This window comes from Cryptococcus depauperatus, chromosome 3 (assembly GCF_001720195.1).
Source record: "Cryptococcus depauperatus CBS 7841 chromosome 3, complete sequence".
NCBI classification, from domain to species: domain Eukaryota; kingdom Fungi; phylum Basidiomycota; class Tremellomycetes; order Tremellales; family Cryptococcaceae; genus Cryptococcus; species Cryptococcus depauperatus.
Window position 1 is genome coordinate 122,055 of NC_089470.1, and position 17,011 is coordinate 139,065.

Below are 17,011 nucleotides of genomic sequence, written 5' to 3' on the forward strand. Positions count from 1 at the left end.
CGAAAACAACAATGATCGAGCACTAAACGCTCTTTTTCCGCCAAGACGAGTATCTGATAGGCTTACTGTTATTGATAAATATCTTGCTAGGTTTGACAACGATTATGACAATACCGCTCAAGTGACCCGGACACTACGGAAGCGTAACATCTGACACAAACTGACATCTATGCTTCACTTTAGACGCTACAATGTATCCATCTACGGTGGTAACCAACGATCACCTGCTGTACAACATCCAATCTGCCACTCGTTCCATTACGCTGTCCCGCCATATCCCTTGAAAATTCAATCAACACGTTCAAGAAGGCACATGAAAGAACAAGAACTCATATCCTAGACGATCACTACAGCAAATGACTGTGAGTAAGAGGAAGAGATGACGCTCATCAAATGGACATATTCATCTTCCATCTCATGTTGCCTATAACTTGATGCCAGCAACTATGTTCCGGCCGGCATTCTTCTTGATCGATGGAAAACTAAAGAACAGCTATTTCTACAGACGGAGTTTGTTTCACAAACCAATCAAACGGTGTTTGTTTGTCCGCTATCTGAGATTTAGATATATTTGCTTCCGGTTCGGTCTTCCATATCATCGTTTACCCTACAAGCATCTATTCAGTCAGAAAAGGGTCACAAGTCGTTAAGCAGAGGGCTTTCAATGATTACATAATCGTGATATTTTCCATTCTATTGCCTTGAATTACAAAAATAACCAACACAAATACGGTAAAATTGCAAGAAATAATAATAATAGAGATCGGGAACAAAAATAATAAGAATAGATTGTCCCTGTTTGGCAAGCCGAATCCCCTGAATGTCTTCATTAGATCGCCGTTCCTGACAGACTTCCCGTGGAGCATCAGAGGAAACATTTTCCCGGAAAAAACGGACATGGAGCTGAAGGCACGGGTGCCTAAATGTTCCTGAATCTGTCCCCCTCGTTCTCATTTCCTTCCAACACCTGACTGAAAAAAAATAGCTTTGATTCTTTCTTTATCTTTTTCTTTCTTTCTTTCTTTCGTTTTTGAAGAGAATTTATTATTTCATCGGCAAGTCTCTATCAACAACGCAAGCTGAAGCTTCAGAGAGAGACGAGAGTCCACAACTTCTCGTGCAACGCGAGCTACGCCCTCCTCAGCTGTGATTTTGGATACCGCTTGCTCGTGAGTTTGGTTCCGTTCCCCAATCATTTGAGTAGAACCTGTCGCGTGAACTGTCGGCCACTCTGTCGACAGCGCAGGTCGGGTATAGGAGTAGAGAGGATGGGTGTTAGTAAGGTCAGTGGCGATGGTACGAGACACATCGGACGCGACCATCACTGTCGGCTCCATCGTTGCCGGCCGTCGTCGCTGACCATCTATCCATCCTTGCTCTCGCGTCTTGATGCTGTGTTTTTGCTTTCACAACTGTCTCGTCGCATTTTCGGCAGCACTTTCATTTTTTTTTTTGGATAGGCATCCGCCTCTGTCTAGTGACCATGTATGCTGATGTTGCCACTCTATTCCATCTGTTCACATCGTATCCCCTTTCGTTCTTGATCACTCATCACCACCATGGAACTTTGGATTGAAAATTCTAATTTGCCTCACCTCCCTTTGGCTACATTCCTTCCAACCAACTGCCTGGCTTTCCGATCACTTGCCGGTCAACCACCTTTCGATTGATACATCCAGTGCTCGCGACCCAGTCCAGCACTCTTACGCAGCTTTATCTATACGTTTAACTCTTGCAAGTCAACACATACACTCTTCAAGTTGGGCCAATAAACCAACGTCAACGCATTCTTCGACCCCCTTGTGCACGTTTGAGATCCGTCTCGCGGCACCTTTCCTCTCAAAAACTAACAACAACAATGGACGCCCTCTCGCCACTGTCCACCCCAATGTCGGCAAAGCCGTCGGCTCTCTTGCCTCCCATCTCTGTTCCTGCTTCCGCAATGGCCACCACCGATGGTGCCAAGAAACCTTTGAAGCCGAGAAAGAGAGTCAACACTGCCGAAAAGCGTTCCCAGCACAATGCTATTGAACGGGCCCGCCGCGAGACTCTAAACGGTAAATTTATTGTACTCGCTCGTCTGCTTCCTTCTCTTGCCGTGACACGACGACCTTCAAAATCTGCCATTGTGAACGAATCCATCTCTCACCTTACTTTTCAGCGTAATCAGCGCCTGCTCGCATCCAAACTCCTTCGCGAGATCGCCAGAGAGAGAGATGAGCTATTGAGAGAGGTCAACGAGTGGAGAAGTATCAATGGATATGCAATGAAGGAAGGCCAAGGATGGAGTGAAGACATGGAGGAAGTTTTAGGTGTTGAAAAGGAAATCTTTGGGACTTTTGCGTCAATGGACGATGGAGAACAGGGAATGGAAGAAGAAGAAGAGGGCATGGGCGAGCTTATTGCCCCACATTCAGCCAAAGACAAGGCGGCCCTACCTAGTTCTGGGTTTTGGAGCGCCGACTTTGCGTATGGTATGGGAGCTGCTGCCACAATGGGTTATGGAACTCCGGCTTTTGCGAATGGCGTCAATGATCGCACCAACACTAGCTTTGACGCTTCCTCCAATACCTGTTCCCCTGTCGATTCACATGGGACTACGATACTCACTCCTCCAATGTCGGCAAATGAGTGTCAAAACCAGGCGATGCACCACACGTCTTCCCCTTCTACTCAATCAGCATCGGATATTAAACAATCCACCTCTGCCGAGACTACTATTCAGGTTCAGACATCTGCCCGAACCCAAGCCCAGATTCCAATGATGGAATGGCAACAACAGTCGTATGCTTCACAGCTTGCTTACCATCCATCTCGATCTGGCTCTCTTTCCTCTCACTCTCGGGCTGCACATAGTCCTATCCAGACTCAACTCCAAGCACAGCCCCATGCAGCGCAAGAAAGTTTCAATCCCATGACTGGCAATACATTCAACGTCATGTTTGTTCAACATCCCAGCGCGGATCTCGCGGTGGATGCTTCTGCTTGTGTTGGCCAAGCGCAGGCTGAAATGCAGAGTCGAGGTCAGATGGGGGATGCATTCGCTCAGCAGCTTATGGCTAACGTATATCCCGGAAAGTACGACAGGCAGCCGTCGCTGAGCGACCTCCAGATGAGCTTGCCTCCCGCAATGCAACCCAACTGGCATGCATCCCAGAAGGCCATGAGGGCTGGCATGGGTCTTGGCTTGGGTATCGCGGGTTCCTGGGAGAATAATGCTGTGAAGGGTTTTTAGACACAGCTGTATAATGGTGCCAAGAGTGCATCTACCAGAAGGTCTCCTTGTTTTGGCCGTAGACTGCCGTTGTAGATAATTATGGGGAATAGTCGTGATATATTTTACTTTGTAGGACTTGCCATGTGATGAATACCTCTGTCTGTTAGGTGCCACAAACGGGATCAAACGTGAAATCCCTAATCGCCGCAATGACGTCCAGGGGAAGGACTAAGCTCAGTCCAAGGAGTAGTGAAAGGGAGGGACGTGCTTTGTTTGGTGCACGGTTCGTTTTAGCTTGCCATTTATGTTTTCACTCATTTTTTTTTTTTCTCTCTTATTATTTATTCTTTCTGTCGACGCACGGTCCTCTTCTTGATAGTCGCTAGTTAACTAATTTTGCCACTCTTTCAATCACATTCACACTCTTTTCTTTTCTTTATTTCTCTTTTACCTTTTCATCAAGTCGCCAAAAAACACGTAGAAAAACTCAGCGACTATGATTGCTCTATTCGCCCTCTTTCATCTCCTTCCGCTCCTCGCATTGGCAGCTCACAGTCCGCCGCACCACAGGCGCTCCCACGAGCGCGTCCGCAAAAACTATGGGCATAATCACGAGAGAGACAGCGACGCACCAGCCATTATCGAACGCGAGAACCACTTTGACAACCGTACCATTGTTGAACGGGAGCACTATGATAACAGGACGCTCGTACCACGTGGCCAGACGTTTAACGGTGTCGGCACGTTCTACTATACTGGCCTCGGTGCCTGTGGTCAGCATTCGAACGACGGCGACTTTATGGTCGCTCTAAATTCTGCCCAGTATGGTGGTGGATGTAAGTGATGGCGAGAGGCGATCCAAGCTCATGGCGTGTAGACCCCGGCCCGCAGTGCTTCAAGTACATTACTATCCAGATGGGTAGCAAGCAAATTGGCGGCGTTCAGATCATGGGTGAGTGGCGTGCAGGATGTTCCTTTGTGATATTAATGGGTGGTAGATGAGTGTCCCACTTGTGACTATGGGTCACTTGACTTGTCTCCAGGTCTCTTTACACAATTTGCCGGGCAGGATGCTGGCACGATCCACATCACTTGGTGGTTCAATGACGACCCTGCTGGACCAACGACGACCGACACGCCCACTTCGACCTATGTGCCTCCTACCTCTACCTATGTGCCTCCCACTACCACTTCGTCTCCTGCAGTGCCTCCCTCTTCCTCTTCCACGTCATGGGTCCAGCCTTCCAGTCAAACCACCTCTTCGCCTACTCAACAGACTTCCCAGACGTCCAGCCCAACCAACTCGATTACTTCCCCTACTGCCGCTTCTGTTTCGGGCACTTCCAACACCACCAATCCCTTTGCTGTCGTTTCAAACGCTACCACCGGCGCGAAAGGCGCTTCTATCAGTGTTGGCGCTGATGTGAGTGCAGCCGTTGGAGCGAATGGTGCCTCTGTGGGAGTGAATGTACAAGGCAACCTTGAGGCTTTCAACGCACTTGCCGCCCAATACGGTCAACTCGTCGTCAAGGCCGCTCTCAAGGCTTAGAAGGGGTCTTGTATCGATCAATAGTTTTCGGCTGTGCAAAAAAGGACAATCATAATGTCTTGTTGACACCGTAACGATTTATATCATCATATCACACGAAATTGCATCTTTCGTTACGAGCTTTACCCCTCTCACCTTTTTCTCCTAATTTTCAAACATTTTGATGGGAATGTGTGTAGAACGCTTTTTTACTCTTATCCGTGAGGTGTTTGTGGAAACGAGAGAGATATCGACTTGATGTTGATGAGATACCCTGTGGAGGATCTTTTTTCCCCAAATCTTGTCTATACCCCATATCATTCTTTTATGTTTTTGCCTGGCATTTATTTTTCTACTTCTCTGTACACGATGCAGAAGGTTGATGATATTTCATTTGCCAAATGCTCACGTGGAATTGTCTTTTCGCAGCATTTCTTTTCCAAAATGATATTTCAAGATTGAGCTAATGCCGAGGGAGACACGTATAAGCGGTACATTGCGAAGCCTGGGTTCGAAAGTTTTTGTGCAGGCTGAATACTAATACGCTGGTAATATCTTGGTTGTGACTCTGAATTTAGTCGTAAATCCAGGAATTGCAACTACTTGGATCAAGCATCAACGCTGAAGACTGATTCTGTCATCAGTTATTTTGGGAAACTTGAATTAACGGCTATAGTATCAAGACGAAACCCGACCACCTTGATATATGTTCTTCTCTCAAATGTTGCGTAAGAATGCGTCAAAGTCAGAGATGAGTACTAGATGTGTGTAAGCTGTAATTATTAACACCAACTATAGAAACCAAGGCATGGCGTATCTACAGTTGAGGATTTGTAACGATTGACTGATAGTAAGGCTTCTTTTGCTGATCAACAGAGAACTTTTTTCCATTACAATTCTTCCCTCATATTTTTTAAATAGTGGTATTTTGACCAATCTCCTCAACGGCAGTCTTGTCACATGCAATACAAATATATCGTAGCATACCGGGCAACTGTTTCATGCAAGTCAACAGTATATTACGTTGTCAGCTTCAAGCAATCTTTCCTATGGCACATTCCTACAAATATCAAGATATTCATGATGAACTGCTTCCTATCTCTTTTACGGTTTGTTTATGGCTGCTCACCCTAATCCTGATTGAGCGTTGTGTTGATAGGCAAAAGCAGTCATGGGCCAGGCCACAAGGACTAACTGTGAGAATCTGATGATACGAAGTCTCTGACCTATTTCAAAGCAAACGAAATGATAAGAGGATGGAGATTAGACTAATCACTTCAAATGGATAGCTATCAACTTGTCAAAAAGTGATTTTATACATGTTGAGTCACTCGGTTATAAGCAACGCCCAATCCTGAAGAATTGCAGTTGTTGAGTACGAGAGTAAGAGGATTGGGAGAGGGACGAATGAGACGGAAGAACTGTATAGCTCATCAACATGAAATTGTGGTTTGGCGACACTTGGAAACGTTAGCAAATAAACTACAAGATTTATGAGAGCTAAGAGAGGTGAAAAGTGAGGAATGGTCCATCAGTTGGGTCTTTTCAATTTACAAGTATCTCATACAGCTTACACGTATAGTACACCACTTCACCAAACAGATATCTTCTAAAACTCGTACAAGTCTGGCCGATCATGCCTCATCGCTACCCTCTGCGGTCCCTTCCGCCTTGATTCGGCCCCATGCTCGTGAACATGGTCATGCTTATGAGGATGTTGTGAGTGTGACTCAGCTTCATCACCTCCAGCTTTTGTGACTAAGATCATATCGTCTTCCCCTCCAAATCGCACACGAACTCGCGGTTTGGATGGCTTTTTGTTGTCCAAGTCTGCACCATGTGGTAAGTCTTCTTTGGATATGCCGATAGATGTAGTTTTGAGTACAGGTTCGACGCCTGTCGATGCTGTCTCAGTAAAAGTATGGGAATCGGTTGAGCCAACACCATCCAACGCCTTGTTGACGTCTCCTTCTACCCTACGTTCTCCTACACCACCTTCTATTCCGAGATGAACTGTTTCCACTACAAATTTTTTCCTCTTTAGCCTGAAGCCCAGGTTATTCTCCCCTGCGCCGCCGCCACCAGATGAAGAAGCCGTGGATGATTGGGATATGCCCAAAAGGGTTGAGTGTTTGAGTGTAGGAGGCAAGAGAGCAGACGAGGTGGGATAGGAATGGAGTGTAAGAAGACCATGGGTTGGGAAGATTAATGGCAACGTCGGATCGTCTACAATCCCAATTGAGTCCAAGGAATGGCTTAGCAAGAGAGCGATCCTTACCTGCAAAGCCCTTGAGCTCGACACAACTATCCACACTCCATGCCCAATTCCTAACGACCCGCTCACGATCATTGCCGAGCGCATGCAACAGACTTGCAGGGATGGTGATGATTGCAGAAGCAGGTCGGGATTGAAGTAGAGCTCGAAGAGAATGTATGAATCTATTGATACTCTACCAATGTGTCAGCTCCTCAAAAGCTGAGCATAGTGAGAGAGACTTGCGATGATGGAGAGGCTTCCCCAGTCAAGACTTGCCAGCTCGTGGATCACCACTCTTGTTACTTTTGATTGACCAGCCTTTTCCAACTTTTCCCAGATATTTTTCAATACTTGGTCAAGCAAATCGCCTTCGCTTGAAGACGGACCATCAGGATTAACAGAAATGTAGCTCAGTTGGCCAGATTGGAGTTTGGCTTCAACAACGGTAGAAGGAATGGTGGTCATGAGTGAAAGGTTGGAACTGCTGCCTACAGATCATGGTCAATCTACTTATCAAGCTGAGTAAAAGGACAAGACTTGCCTGAGACGGTAGTCTTGAACATGGCCATTTTTTCATATCGCCACGCAATTTTGCTAGCTCCTCCTTCTACCCCTCCCTCGCCCTCGCTCTCACTTCCATCTCCTGCTTCAGCCGTACCACCTTCAACCCACATACAGCCCTTCACAACGTTTTCAACTTCTTCTTGTTGTCCAACCAGCACCACTTTTTGGTCTGTCATCAAGCCCTGGGCCATAAAATACCTTTCTACCAGTCTTCCCCAAGCACTTTGCGTATCAGGTGCAAGGACGAGTAATATAGCGTGAAAGGGTAGACCTGAACCGCCTAGGAGGTCATCTAATGATGGAAGACCAGTAGGCAGGAGTGGGAGAACATGGGTAACGGACGATACAGCGCCAGGAGGCAGCGAGTTGGCTAATGGGATCCTGCGTTTAAAAGACATTATCCTATATATACATATATTTGTAGAGTCGAAATGTAAAAAAGATAAAAGAAAAGCAGAAAAAGATGGCAAAATGTGGAGGTGGAGGTCATTCCATCATATTCAAAACAAATGCCAATGTTTATATCTTTCAATTCTTTTGGTTTTGTAATTGTGTCATGATGTGTGTATGCATCAATACATAGAGTGATATCTGAAGCCCTACGACTGACAGCTTCGTCAGGTATGTGCATCTCCAAGGTTTGTCAGAGTGGCCATTTCAAGATATTTCGCCTTGGAGCAAGGACGGGTATATAGGTGGGTAATAAACGAGTGTAAATAAAACGAGAAAAAAAATACAACTTTTCTAGAGCAATCCCAAAAAAAAATAAAGACAAAAACAACATGTATCCAAGACAGTATGCGGTTTTGACGAGCTTATGGGCGTAAAGCTACATTGAAATTCCTCTACTTCATGTCAGCAATCACATTGGCTCCACTGTCAAGTTCATACACTCACTCATATCGATTCCCCTCCAGCCCACTCAAAGCTCAGCTTTCCTTAACAACTTTTTCTTTGTTCTATACAGGCTGAACCTCGCACTGGTGGCAATGTCCTTTAAGTTTCGCTTGATTTGATCTTTTGCGCCAGGACTATTCCAACAAGTCAGCTTGTCACTTGCTTAGCACTGCGACTTACTGCCACTCTATACCTTCATCTTTTCCCCATTCTTTGGGCCGATATGCCTCCCGATCAGCCTCTTTCACTCTCAGATGTCTATCTCCACTCGCCCATCTCGAGGGCAAGTACCCTCCATTGTCTTCCACCAAACTCCCTGCACCGCCTCCTCCGCCCTTAGCAGAACCAGTGAGTGAACGTGGTCTGTCCAAATTGGCAAATGAAGGAGGTGAAGGAAGCGTAGAATGAGAGTGAGAGTGAGAGTGAGAGTGAGAGGCGATACTTGAGCTTCTTTTACGTGCTGCGCGAGGTTGACTGGAGTGAGAAGGGAAGGGCAGATAGGGTTTAGGTATCCGGGTCGTTTTCCCTCCCTCTCTGGGGAGAATGATACGTGGATCGTCATCCTCTACAATTTCAATCTCTGGGAGAACCCTTCCTCTTGCACCAGACTGATAAGTTGAGCGTGGTACAAGATCAGTATTGATTACAAGGGGTCTACCGCCACTTGCCAATCTGCGCTGCTCCTTCTCCTGGCGTTTCTTTGTCTGCGCAGGAGTTTCGGGGTAGATGCCTTCTCTCGTTGCCCGTCGATGAGGCAATGGACTGCGTGATCGAGAGCGATCAAATTCGCCACTCGAGTGGGAAGTGCTCGCCGAAGGAGGGGCAGGTGGGGTTAGATGAGTCGAAGAAGGGGAAGGCGAACGGATACGCAGACTTAGGAATCCATCTGTTGGTGTGGGAGAGCGCTGCAGCACCGACGGAGAGAGAGGAGAAGGACGGAGGGGACCATCAAACCCGATAATCTTGGTTGTCCCATCCTTAACTTCCACCTTGCTCTTTCGCGGTTCCATAGGTAGAGGTGACGGATTGGGTGATTTCAGCGTCATTTCCGTAGCCTTTTCCGGTGGAGTTCCTTCGGCGCCAGCAAAAGTAGATGTATTAGGTGTCTTGGCAGAAGGAAGGTTGAATGGAAACGATGGAGAGAGAGGAGAAGGATAATAATACACTTGTTGAGATTTACCTGTCGACTTGGCCGTGCCGTTGGCAGAAGGTGGTGCCGTCACAAAAGTCATAGCAGAAGGAAGATCCTCACTCGAACGTATACTGGGTGAGCCTCTACCGGTTTGTTCCCGTTCTGAAAGCAAGCTGCGACGCCTGGCCACGTAGCTCGACACATCGTCCATCCTCTGCTTTTCCAGCCTCTTGCGCACTTCCTCCTCCTCCCTTTCTCTATCTACCCTGGCACGGCCAACATCCATGCTCGGCCGTCTGCTTCCAGCCTGGTGACTAGACTGACTACTGGAGGACGAGGATGAGGAATGTCGACGGGACGAACCAAACGCCGATTGGCGCTTTGACTTTGCCCTCGTAATATCCGCCACACCTGCAAAGGGGTCATATTCAGTGTCATGCAGTTTGCCGCTCGAGTCAATATACACTCCCACCCGAGCACCTGATGACGGGTTGAATGACAATGAACTTGGACTCTTGTTGAGTGATGGGGCGGCGTATCCCGAAAATCCTCCCGCCGTCCTGCGTGGCGGCTGGAGCAAATGGTCCGCCTCTGCCCTCTGCCCCGCCAACGCCTGCTCTTTCTTGACTCTGTGCGACTGGAATGCCGACGGCAGCGGCGCAAAATGAGAAGTTGGATGTGGATCGTAGCCAAGCGAGCGTTTGAGGTGTGTCTCGGAAATGGCTGTTGGCCGTCAGCTGCCGTCACGACTTGGAGTACTTACGAGGCCTAAACGTCTTAAATCCCTCCGGCCGCTTCGCCCTCGATCCAAGGCCATCCTTGTCATGCTCAACATGAGCATAAGACCGGGATGGTTTTGAAAGAAGAGTCATGGTATAATGGTAAAAGAGAAAAAGCAATGAAGCGGGCATTTCACTAAACATGTGATTGCTAAGCGTTACGTAATACGATTTTAATAATTATTAATCCAGCGCTTTTGCTTGTTTTGCTTTCTTTCATGTTACTTCATCTACCATGAAGGCTCTTTTGACAAAATGGAAACAGCAGCCAATACAACAAGAACGTAGAGTGACTTTTGAACCTCCAGCATCACCGCTGTCGATACAGTCCGACACGAGCAGCTATATCGCGCTGCCCAGCTCATGGAGTCAGCAGGTGGGCCCTGATCTGGTTGCTAATCTCAGTCCGCAAGAAAGAAACCGGCAAGAGGTGTTGTTTGAGATTGTATCGTCAGAGCAGAGATATGTGGATGACTTGCTGGAGATCAACGACGTCTTTATCCGCAACTTGCTACCCAATTCAGCAACACCGACGCCACGCATAGACTTTGATCCAACTGACCCAGATGACACTACGTACAGCGGCAGACTGTCGAGACAGAGGTCCTTGAGATCTGCTTCGGTGAGCGCTAGCTCTGCAGCGAGCCCTGCATTTACGGATATCAGTCGTGATGTGGATTTGCCTATTGCTGCAAGGTATACCGCCAGCGCAGGCGCAGGCGCGAGCGACAGTTCATCAAGTATTGCGCCTCCTGTTACACCCGAAGACTATCCGTCTAGTCTGTTTGTTGGTGGAGCAGCAAATGCTTTGGTGAATACGCCGCTCGACAAAAAGACAAGCATAGTGTCCATGCGCCATCAGAGTCTTCCTCCGCTGTCCCGAACGTCTAGCAACCTGTATCCTGCCTTTGGATCCAGAAATTCAAGTAGAGTGTCTTGCCACCCTCCATCGTCTTTCAACAAGCTCCATAGGCATCTTTCAGCCGTATCTCCTGCTCTGATGCCAGAGGAGTTGGCTAAATCAAAGGAACTATTCCAGCTTCCAAAAGACTTGGAGATAGTATTGAAAGCACTCGCTGGAGGAGTACTAGAAGGGCATGTTCGCCTTGTCAAGGCATTGAAGAAGAGATATGACGATGAGTTTCCACTAGTCCGAAGTCTGGCTGATATTTTCACTCAACATGTAAGTCTTGTTCCGTATATCATACTCACTTTCGGCATTACTAAAGACCAGACAGTGCGCGATGTTTAAAGAATATAGTAAATATGTTATGCACCTTGAAAAAGCACTTGGACAAATCGACCAAGCACAATCGTTCTACGACCCAAGTCACTTGGGTAAACGCTCTTCTAAAAACATTTCAACTTCTCTTCTTCATTTGTCAAAACACCTTAATCTTCTCGACACATACGCCTCTTCGCTCGCCCTCCCCTCTTTATCCATTTCCTTGTCTAAGCCCTTCAACAGACTTCTCCATTACCCGCTTATGTTTCAAAATCTCCTTTTTCAGACAGACCCCAGTCTGTTTGAGTACGAAGATACACTGGGTATGGTGGAAGTTGTCGAAGGCATTGTCAGAGAATTAGAAGATGATCGCATCGGATGGGAAGAAAGAGAGAAGACGAGGGATGCTTGGGCGAGGATTGGCGGTCTAGACGGGGATAAAGTGAGTCCGTGTAGGAGCTGTGATGTAAGGCTGACGCTTGTAGGTGCTGATGGCTCCTAAACCACACCGTTTGTTAATTGCAGAAACTCATTTGGCATCGATTTCCGACGCTCAGTCAAAGTTGGCTTCGCTTAACGTGAATCTTGACAAGCTAAAAAAGCACAAGACAAAGTTAAGGACAAGATTTAAGCCTCCTGTCACTAATGCAATCCGAGTGCAAATTGAAAAGGGGGAAGAAGATCAAGGTGTTAAACCGAGAAGATCAATTAGACGCCTCTCGAGTATATTGGGTTCCAAGCCTGAAAGTGCAGATTCTATCGCAAAGTCTGGGATAGACAATTTATGGATCGTCCGATTCACAGACGTCTCACTTCTGTGTGAAAAGACAGACACGACTTCTTTACCTCTCTCTACAATAGTCCATCCGGACTTCACTGGTCCTGGTGGTATGACTAGGAAGAATAAAGATAAGGAGCAAGAGGAGAGGGATAGGAGAGGAAGGGCGAGAAGGGGAAATGAGAGAAATATGTATGAGTTTCTGAAAGTCTGGGAATGGCATCCCGACCAGGATACAGGGTGAGCTGTCTTAAGAGCGAAAGATAACAGCTAACGCTGTTAGTGAAACAAAAGGTACTGATAAACCTCAAGAAAGACCATCTTCGCCTCCATCCAGGTCAACCAGCGTTCCAACTCTAGCCACAAACAGCGATATAATTTCTTGTAGAGGAGACGGTAGGAGCGACGCTCACCTACGTCACCCCTTAACTCATCCATCCATGCCCCCTTTTGCGACCAAATATACTGCCCCACAAAAACTGACTCCGTCCAAAGTACGTTCCCTTAACAATCTGTACAGCTCCTCTTCTTCCTCTAGGTCATTTGAGCAGACGTTAAGATATGCAGATACGGATGAGGAGGATGGGTGGTCAGAGGAAGAGAGTGTAATGAGTTTCGCGTATGTGAAGGACGCGCTTATACCAACAGGCAAGCAGACGACACGGGTTGAAAGAAGCCCGAGTCGAGCTGGTGTGGATGCAACGTCGGGAAGAAATGGAAAGAATGGACTGGGGCTAGGAACAACCGCTTTGAGGATAAAACCCAGGGACCCCTCTGCACCTACCACTGGTAACGGAAATGTCCGGCCTCGACCTTCATCTACTTCCACAAAACCTTCTCGTGTGAACACTGCTTTTGCCAACACAACCGGCTTCTCGGGGCAACTGACTCAACGCAACCAAACGGCTCAATCAAACCAAAATACAATTAAACCTGTCAAACGTCTTTCCAATGCCATCCCTAGCGAAGCGCAAACGGCCAAATTCTCTACACGTCTCCGGCCCCTCTCATCTGACGGCGCGGCATTCGCTGGTACTGGCGTTGCAGAGAGAACTATGTCGCCATCTTCGTTAGTTGGTGGTGCTAGAGCGAGAGGCAGCCTACCGCCAAGCATGCTATCCTCAAGATGTGCCTCTGCTACTTCAGGAGTTATCAATGCGTCGAGCGTGCCCAGTCGTAACCCTAGGGTAGGAGGGAAAGAAGAATCCGAAGGAGAAGATTTGGGCACTATACGCAGTTCTCGGGCATACCACATACGACCTCGACCCGCATGGGATGGTGCTACCATTGATACAGTCAAACTTGGCGAAAGAGCTTCAACCCCTGCCAGCGTAGCCTCTGGCGGGCGCACCACTCTAAGACATTCTTCAGCGCCAGTAACATCGTCGACTGCGACAGCAGTCGGCAATGGAACTGTGGATAAAGGTGCTTTGATCGAGGCGAAGATCGGAATGGGAAGGAAACCTAGAGTGAGAGGAAGTATGCCACCTTTGTGCACAGCCAGAGGCACTATTGGCATAGCAGGGCTAGGAACGTCAGGAGGGAAGGTGAGCGCCGCCACAGCCGCTCGTCTTGCGAGACAGTCGTCTTCTGGCACTAGTACTCGTCCACGACCAAGCATCAAGCCCAGCGCTGTCTCTCTTACCGCTGCTACGACATCGAACTTAAGGAAGAAACATTCTAATGCCAGTTCACCTACCTCCTCTACCTTTTCATTCCCGTCTGCTCCGGCGTCGACTGGTCCCATTGGCAGCAGCGACGCCAATAGCACGGTCAAGACTGCGCCTCGTACATCTGCTTCATCTCCTTCTGTTCCTCCTAATTCCAAATCCCCACTCTCTACCACAACTACTCAAAAACTCACTAAAAGTAGCACCACCTTGAAAAGCATGCAAAGTACCGATAGCGGATTGATTGAAATATGGAGACAGTATGGAAATGTAGACATTGATAAGCTTGGGAGCTCTACGCCAAAGAAACCGCTACTCAATTCTACCAAAGGTGCAGCGATGGGAGGAGAGGGCAATACAGGAGGGGCGAAGAAAGTATCGAGTATGGCTGGCGGAGTAAGTGCACCAAAAACCAAACCTTCCCCGCGACTTTCCGCCGTCACTCTGGCCTCAGCGCCGACAACTAGGACTGGGCTAAACAAGAGAGAAACCCCATCAAGCCTTCGAACATCTGTCGAGATGGTAACTGGTCCGGGGACCAGAAGGAGAGACTTGGGAGAACAGATTTAGAGGTAAAAGTTACGATACATCTTTAATGACCTGATGTTGCGATGATTACGATACTTAATGTCTTTTATGCTTTCTATTTCTAGTACATGATTTACGCATATATGCTATTGCTTTTTTAAATATGATATATTCATAGCGTCAAGTGCCACATAATGATAATGCCGCTATTTCCGGTACAGATCATGTCTTTGCCGTTATTCATGGTATTTCTGCGTTAGCATTTTTAGATACAACAAGTTTTAACATCCATTTATAACAATGGCTGCTTTGGCGAGGTAAGCCGTGTATAACATCTAGGACAGATAGACTAAATGTACTGGATAGAGCACTTCCCGTTCCTCTCCACACATCCTCTGCCGAGTTTGACAATAAGTCTTCATCTGCATCGCTTCCCCTTGCCACCGGTCCTCAAATCCCAAAATACGGTAGCAGAAAAGGATGGAAGCCAAAAGCTGCTGCAGACTTTAACGGTGGTGGAGCTTATCCCGAGGTATGCCCATGAGAATAGGTGGATTTGTGTTGTGGGATTGCCACTAACTTCTATAATATAGTGCCATGTTGCCCAATATCCGCTTGATATGGGAAGGAAGAAGGTGAGCCGATTTCTCCTGGTATACGCTTATGCTGACTAGAATGTTTACTAGACTGGCGCAGGATCAACTTTAGCACTGCAGGTGGACCAAGATGGGCTGGTTCGATATGATGCGATTGCACAACACGGTCGATCTTCTGGGACGCGGGTTCAATCAAGCTTCAAAGGTGAGCTATAGGGCGAAAGCACCAATTGTATTGGTTCGGTGGGTGGCTGATTGAGTCATCCAGATTTGGTCCCATTGGCTAACCGTACCGACGTGAGCGATTCTGAACGCCTTATGGAAAGACCGGATGAGGAAGCCGTTATGAGCACTGTAGAACGTACTAGGATGGCACTGGAAAAAATCACACATGGTAAAATCAAGGCCGCTCAACCTAAACATGTACCAAAAGGCAGCAACGAGGCATCTTACATTCGTTATACTCCTGCAAATCAGGCTGCTGGCGAGGGCAAGCAAAGAATAATCAAAATAGCAGAAGTGCAAGAAGATCCTCTAGAGCCACCACGATTCAAACACAAGAAAATACCCCGTGGTCCTGATGAGCCTCCCCCACCCGTTCTTCAATCTCCCCCTCGTCCTGCCACTGCACAAGATCAGAAAGATTGGATGATTCCTCCTTGTATTTCCAACTGGAAGAATAACAAAGGTTACACGGTTCCCCTTGATAAACGTCTTGCTGCAGATGGCCGAGGGTTACAGGATATGCACATAAATGACAACTTCGCCAAGTTTTCTGAGGCATTATATATTGCCGACAGACATATACGAGACGAGGTGAGAGAAAGGGCTAAGATGCAGCAACAGGTTGCCCAAAAAGAGAAGGAGGCTCAGGAAGAGAGATTGAGATTGATGGCCCAAGCCGCAAGGGAAGGGAGACCGGCAATGTCTAGCACTGGTCCTCTTGGCTCATCTCGACCTGTGGACGCTGGCTTGAACCTTGGTGGTTATGACAGCGGCTCTGGAGAGGACGAATCTGAAGCTGAGGAAGACAAGGAAGATGAAGAAGCAATTCGCGAGCGAGACTTGGTTAGGGCTGAAAAGAGAAGAGAGAGGGAAAAGGAAATGAGGATGTCCAATATGGGGTCCGAGATGAGAGCAAAGATGATTGCCAGGCTAGTCTTTATACGTCCATGTCTGTAACTTTTATTAACATCCTATACAGAGAAGCCAACCGAGACATATCCGAAAAAATCGCCCTTGGCCTTGCCAAACCAACAGCTTCCAAAGAAACACTCTTGGACTCCCGATTATTCAACCGAGAAGCCCTTTCGACTGGATTTGCTTCTGAAGATTCTTATCATCTCTACGATAAACCACTTTTTGCTGGATCTTCAGCCGCTGCAGCTATCTACAAGCCTGCTGGCTCCTCGCGTAATGACGACGCCTTTGGCGGCGGAACCGAAGAAGGTGTCAGAGAAGAGATGTCTAAAGATAGATTTGCGCTGGGCGGTACAAAAGGGTTTGAAGGTGCCGACAAAGCTGATATTAGAGAAGGTCCTGTTCAGTTTGAGAAGGACCAGATCATCTCATTGGATGGAACGGCTGATCCATTTGGTGTGGAACAGTTTATGAATGCCGCCAAGAAAGGAGGAAAGAGAACAGCAGATGACAAAGACGGTGCCAGAAAGCGAGCGAGAGATGAATAGTTGAGTAAGAGGTAAAAGTTGTTTCTAATAGGTTATCCAATCTGATCGGTACTTATTCATTGCATGTATCTTCTCTCGCGTGTCTGTCTGCGCTCGATTACTCGTTATATGCACAGTATTCATTACAAGATGTCATCATGATTCTAGTTCAG

The 17,011-nt window shown here is 47.4% G+C and overlaps 7 protein-coding genes across 7 annotated transcripts; 4 read left to right on the forward strand and 3 right to left on the reverse strand.

Moving 5' to 3' along the window:
- Positions 1–1,049: 1,049 nt before the first annotated feature.
- L203_102324 (uncharacterized protein) lies at positions 1,050–1,337 on the reverse strand (the record flags this gene model as incomplete). The annotated part of the gene is made up of 1 exon (XM_066211751.1): positions 1,050–1,337. One exon carries the CDS (start codon positions 1,335–1,337, stop codon positions 1,050–1,052), a length of 288 nt encoding a protein of 95 aa, XP_066067848.1.
- Positions 1,338–1,858: 521 nt separating this feature from the next.
- Positions 1,859–3,235, forward strand: L203_102325 (uncharacterized protein; the record flags this gene model as incomplete). Its single annotated transcript, XM_066211752.1, has 1 exon — positions 1,859–3,235. One exon carries the CDS (start codon positions 1,859–1,861, stop codon positions 3,233–3,235), a length of 1,377 nt encoding a protein of 458 aa, XP_066067849.1.
- Positions 3,236–3,713: 478 nt separating this feature from the next.
- L203_102326 (uncharacterized protein) lies at positions 3,714–4,766 on the forward strand (the record flags this gene model as incomplete). Its single annotated transcript, XM_066211753.1, has 3 exons — positions 3,714–4,053; positions 4,095–4,169; positions 4,216–4,766. The coding sequence occupies 3 exons, from the start codon at positions 3,714–3,716 to the stop codon at positions 4,764–4,766; spliced, it is 966 nt and encodes a 321-aa protein (XP_066067850.1).
- A 1,588-nt stretch (positions 4,767–6,354) lies between these two features.
- L203_102327 (uncharacterized protein) lies at positions 6,355–7,964 on the reverse strand (the record flags this gene model as incomplete). Its single annotated transcript, XM_066211754.1, has 4 exons — positions 6,355–6,971; positions 7,024–7,195; positions 7,246–7,486; positions 7,540–7,964. The coding sequence occupies 4 exons, from the start codon at positions 7,962–7,964 to the stop codon at positions 6,355–6,357; spliced, it is 1,455 nt and encodes a 484-aa protein (XP_066067851.1).
- Positions 7,965–8,395: 431 nt separating this feature from the next.
- On the reverse strand, positions 8,396–10,467 carry L203_102328 (uncharacterized protein; the record flags this gene model as incomplete). Its single annotated transcript, XM_066211755.1, has 6 exons — positions 8,396–8,411; positions 8,464–8,487; positions 8,541–8,597; positions 8,644–10,006; positions 10,068–10,318; positions 10,370–10,467. 6 exons carry the CDS (start codon positions 10,465–10,467, stop codon positions 8,396–8,398), a joined length of 1,809 nt encoding a protein of 602 aa, XP_066067852.1.
- A 142-nt stretch (positions 10,468–10,609) lies between these two features.
- On the forward strand, positions 10,610–14,617 carry L203_102329 (uncharacterized protein; the record flags this gene model as incomplete). The annotated part of the gene is made up of 4 exons (XM_066211756.1): positions 10,610–11,557; positions 11,613–12,041; positions 12,085–12,617; positions 12,661–14,617. The coding sequence occupies 4 exons, from the start codon at positions 10,610–10,612 to the stop codon at positions 14,615–14,617; spliced, it is 3,867 nt and encodes a 1,288-aa protein (XP_066067853.1).
- A 258-nt stretch (positions 14,618–14,875) lies between these two features.
- L203_102330 (pre-mRNA-processing protein 45) lies at positions 14,876–16,859 on the forward strand (the record flags this gene model as incomplete). The annotated part of the gene is made up of 6 exons (XM_066211757.1): positions 14,876–14,892; positions 14,942–15,107; positions 15,169–15,210; positions 15,262–15,376; positions 15,440–16,325; positions 16,376–16,859. The coding sequence occupies 6 exons, from the start codon at positions 14,876–14,878 to the stop codon at positions 16,857–16,859; spliced, it is 1,710 nt and encodes a 569-aa protein (XP_066067854.1).
- Positions 16,860–17,011: the final 152 nt, after the last annotated feature.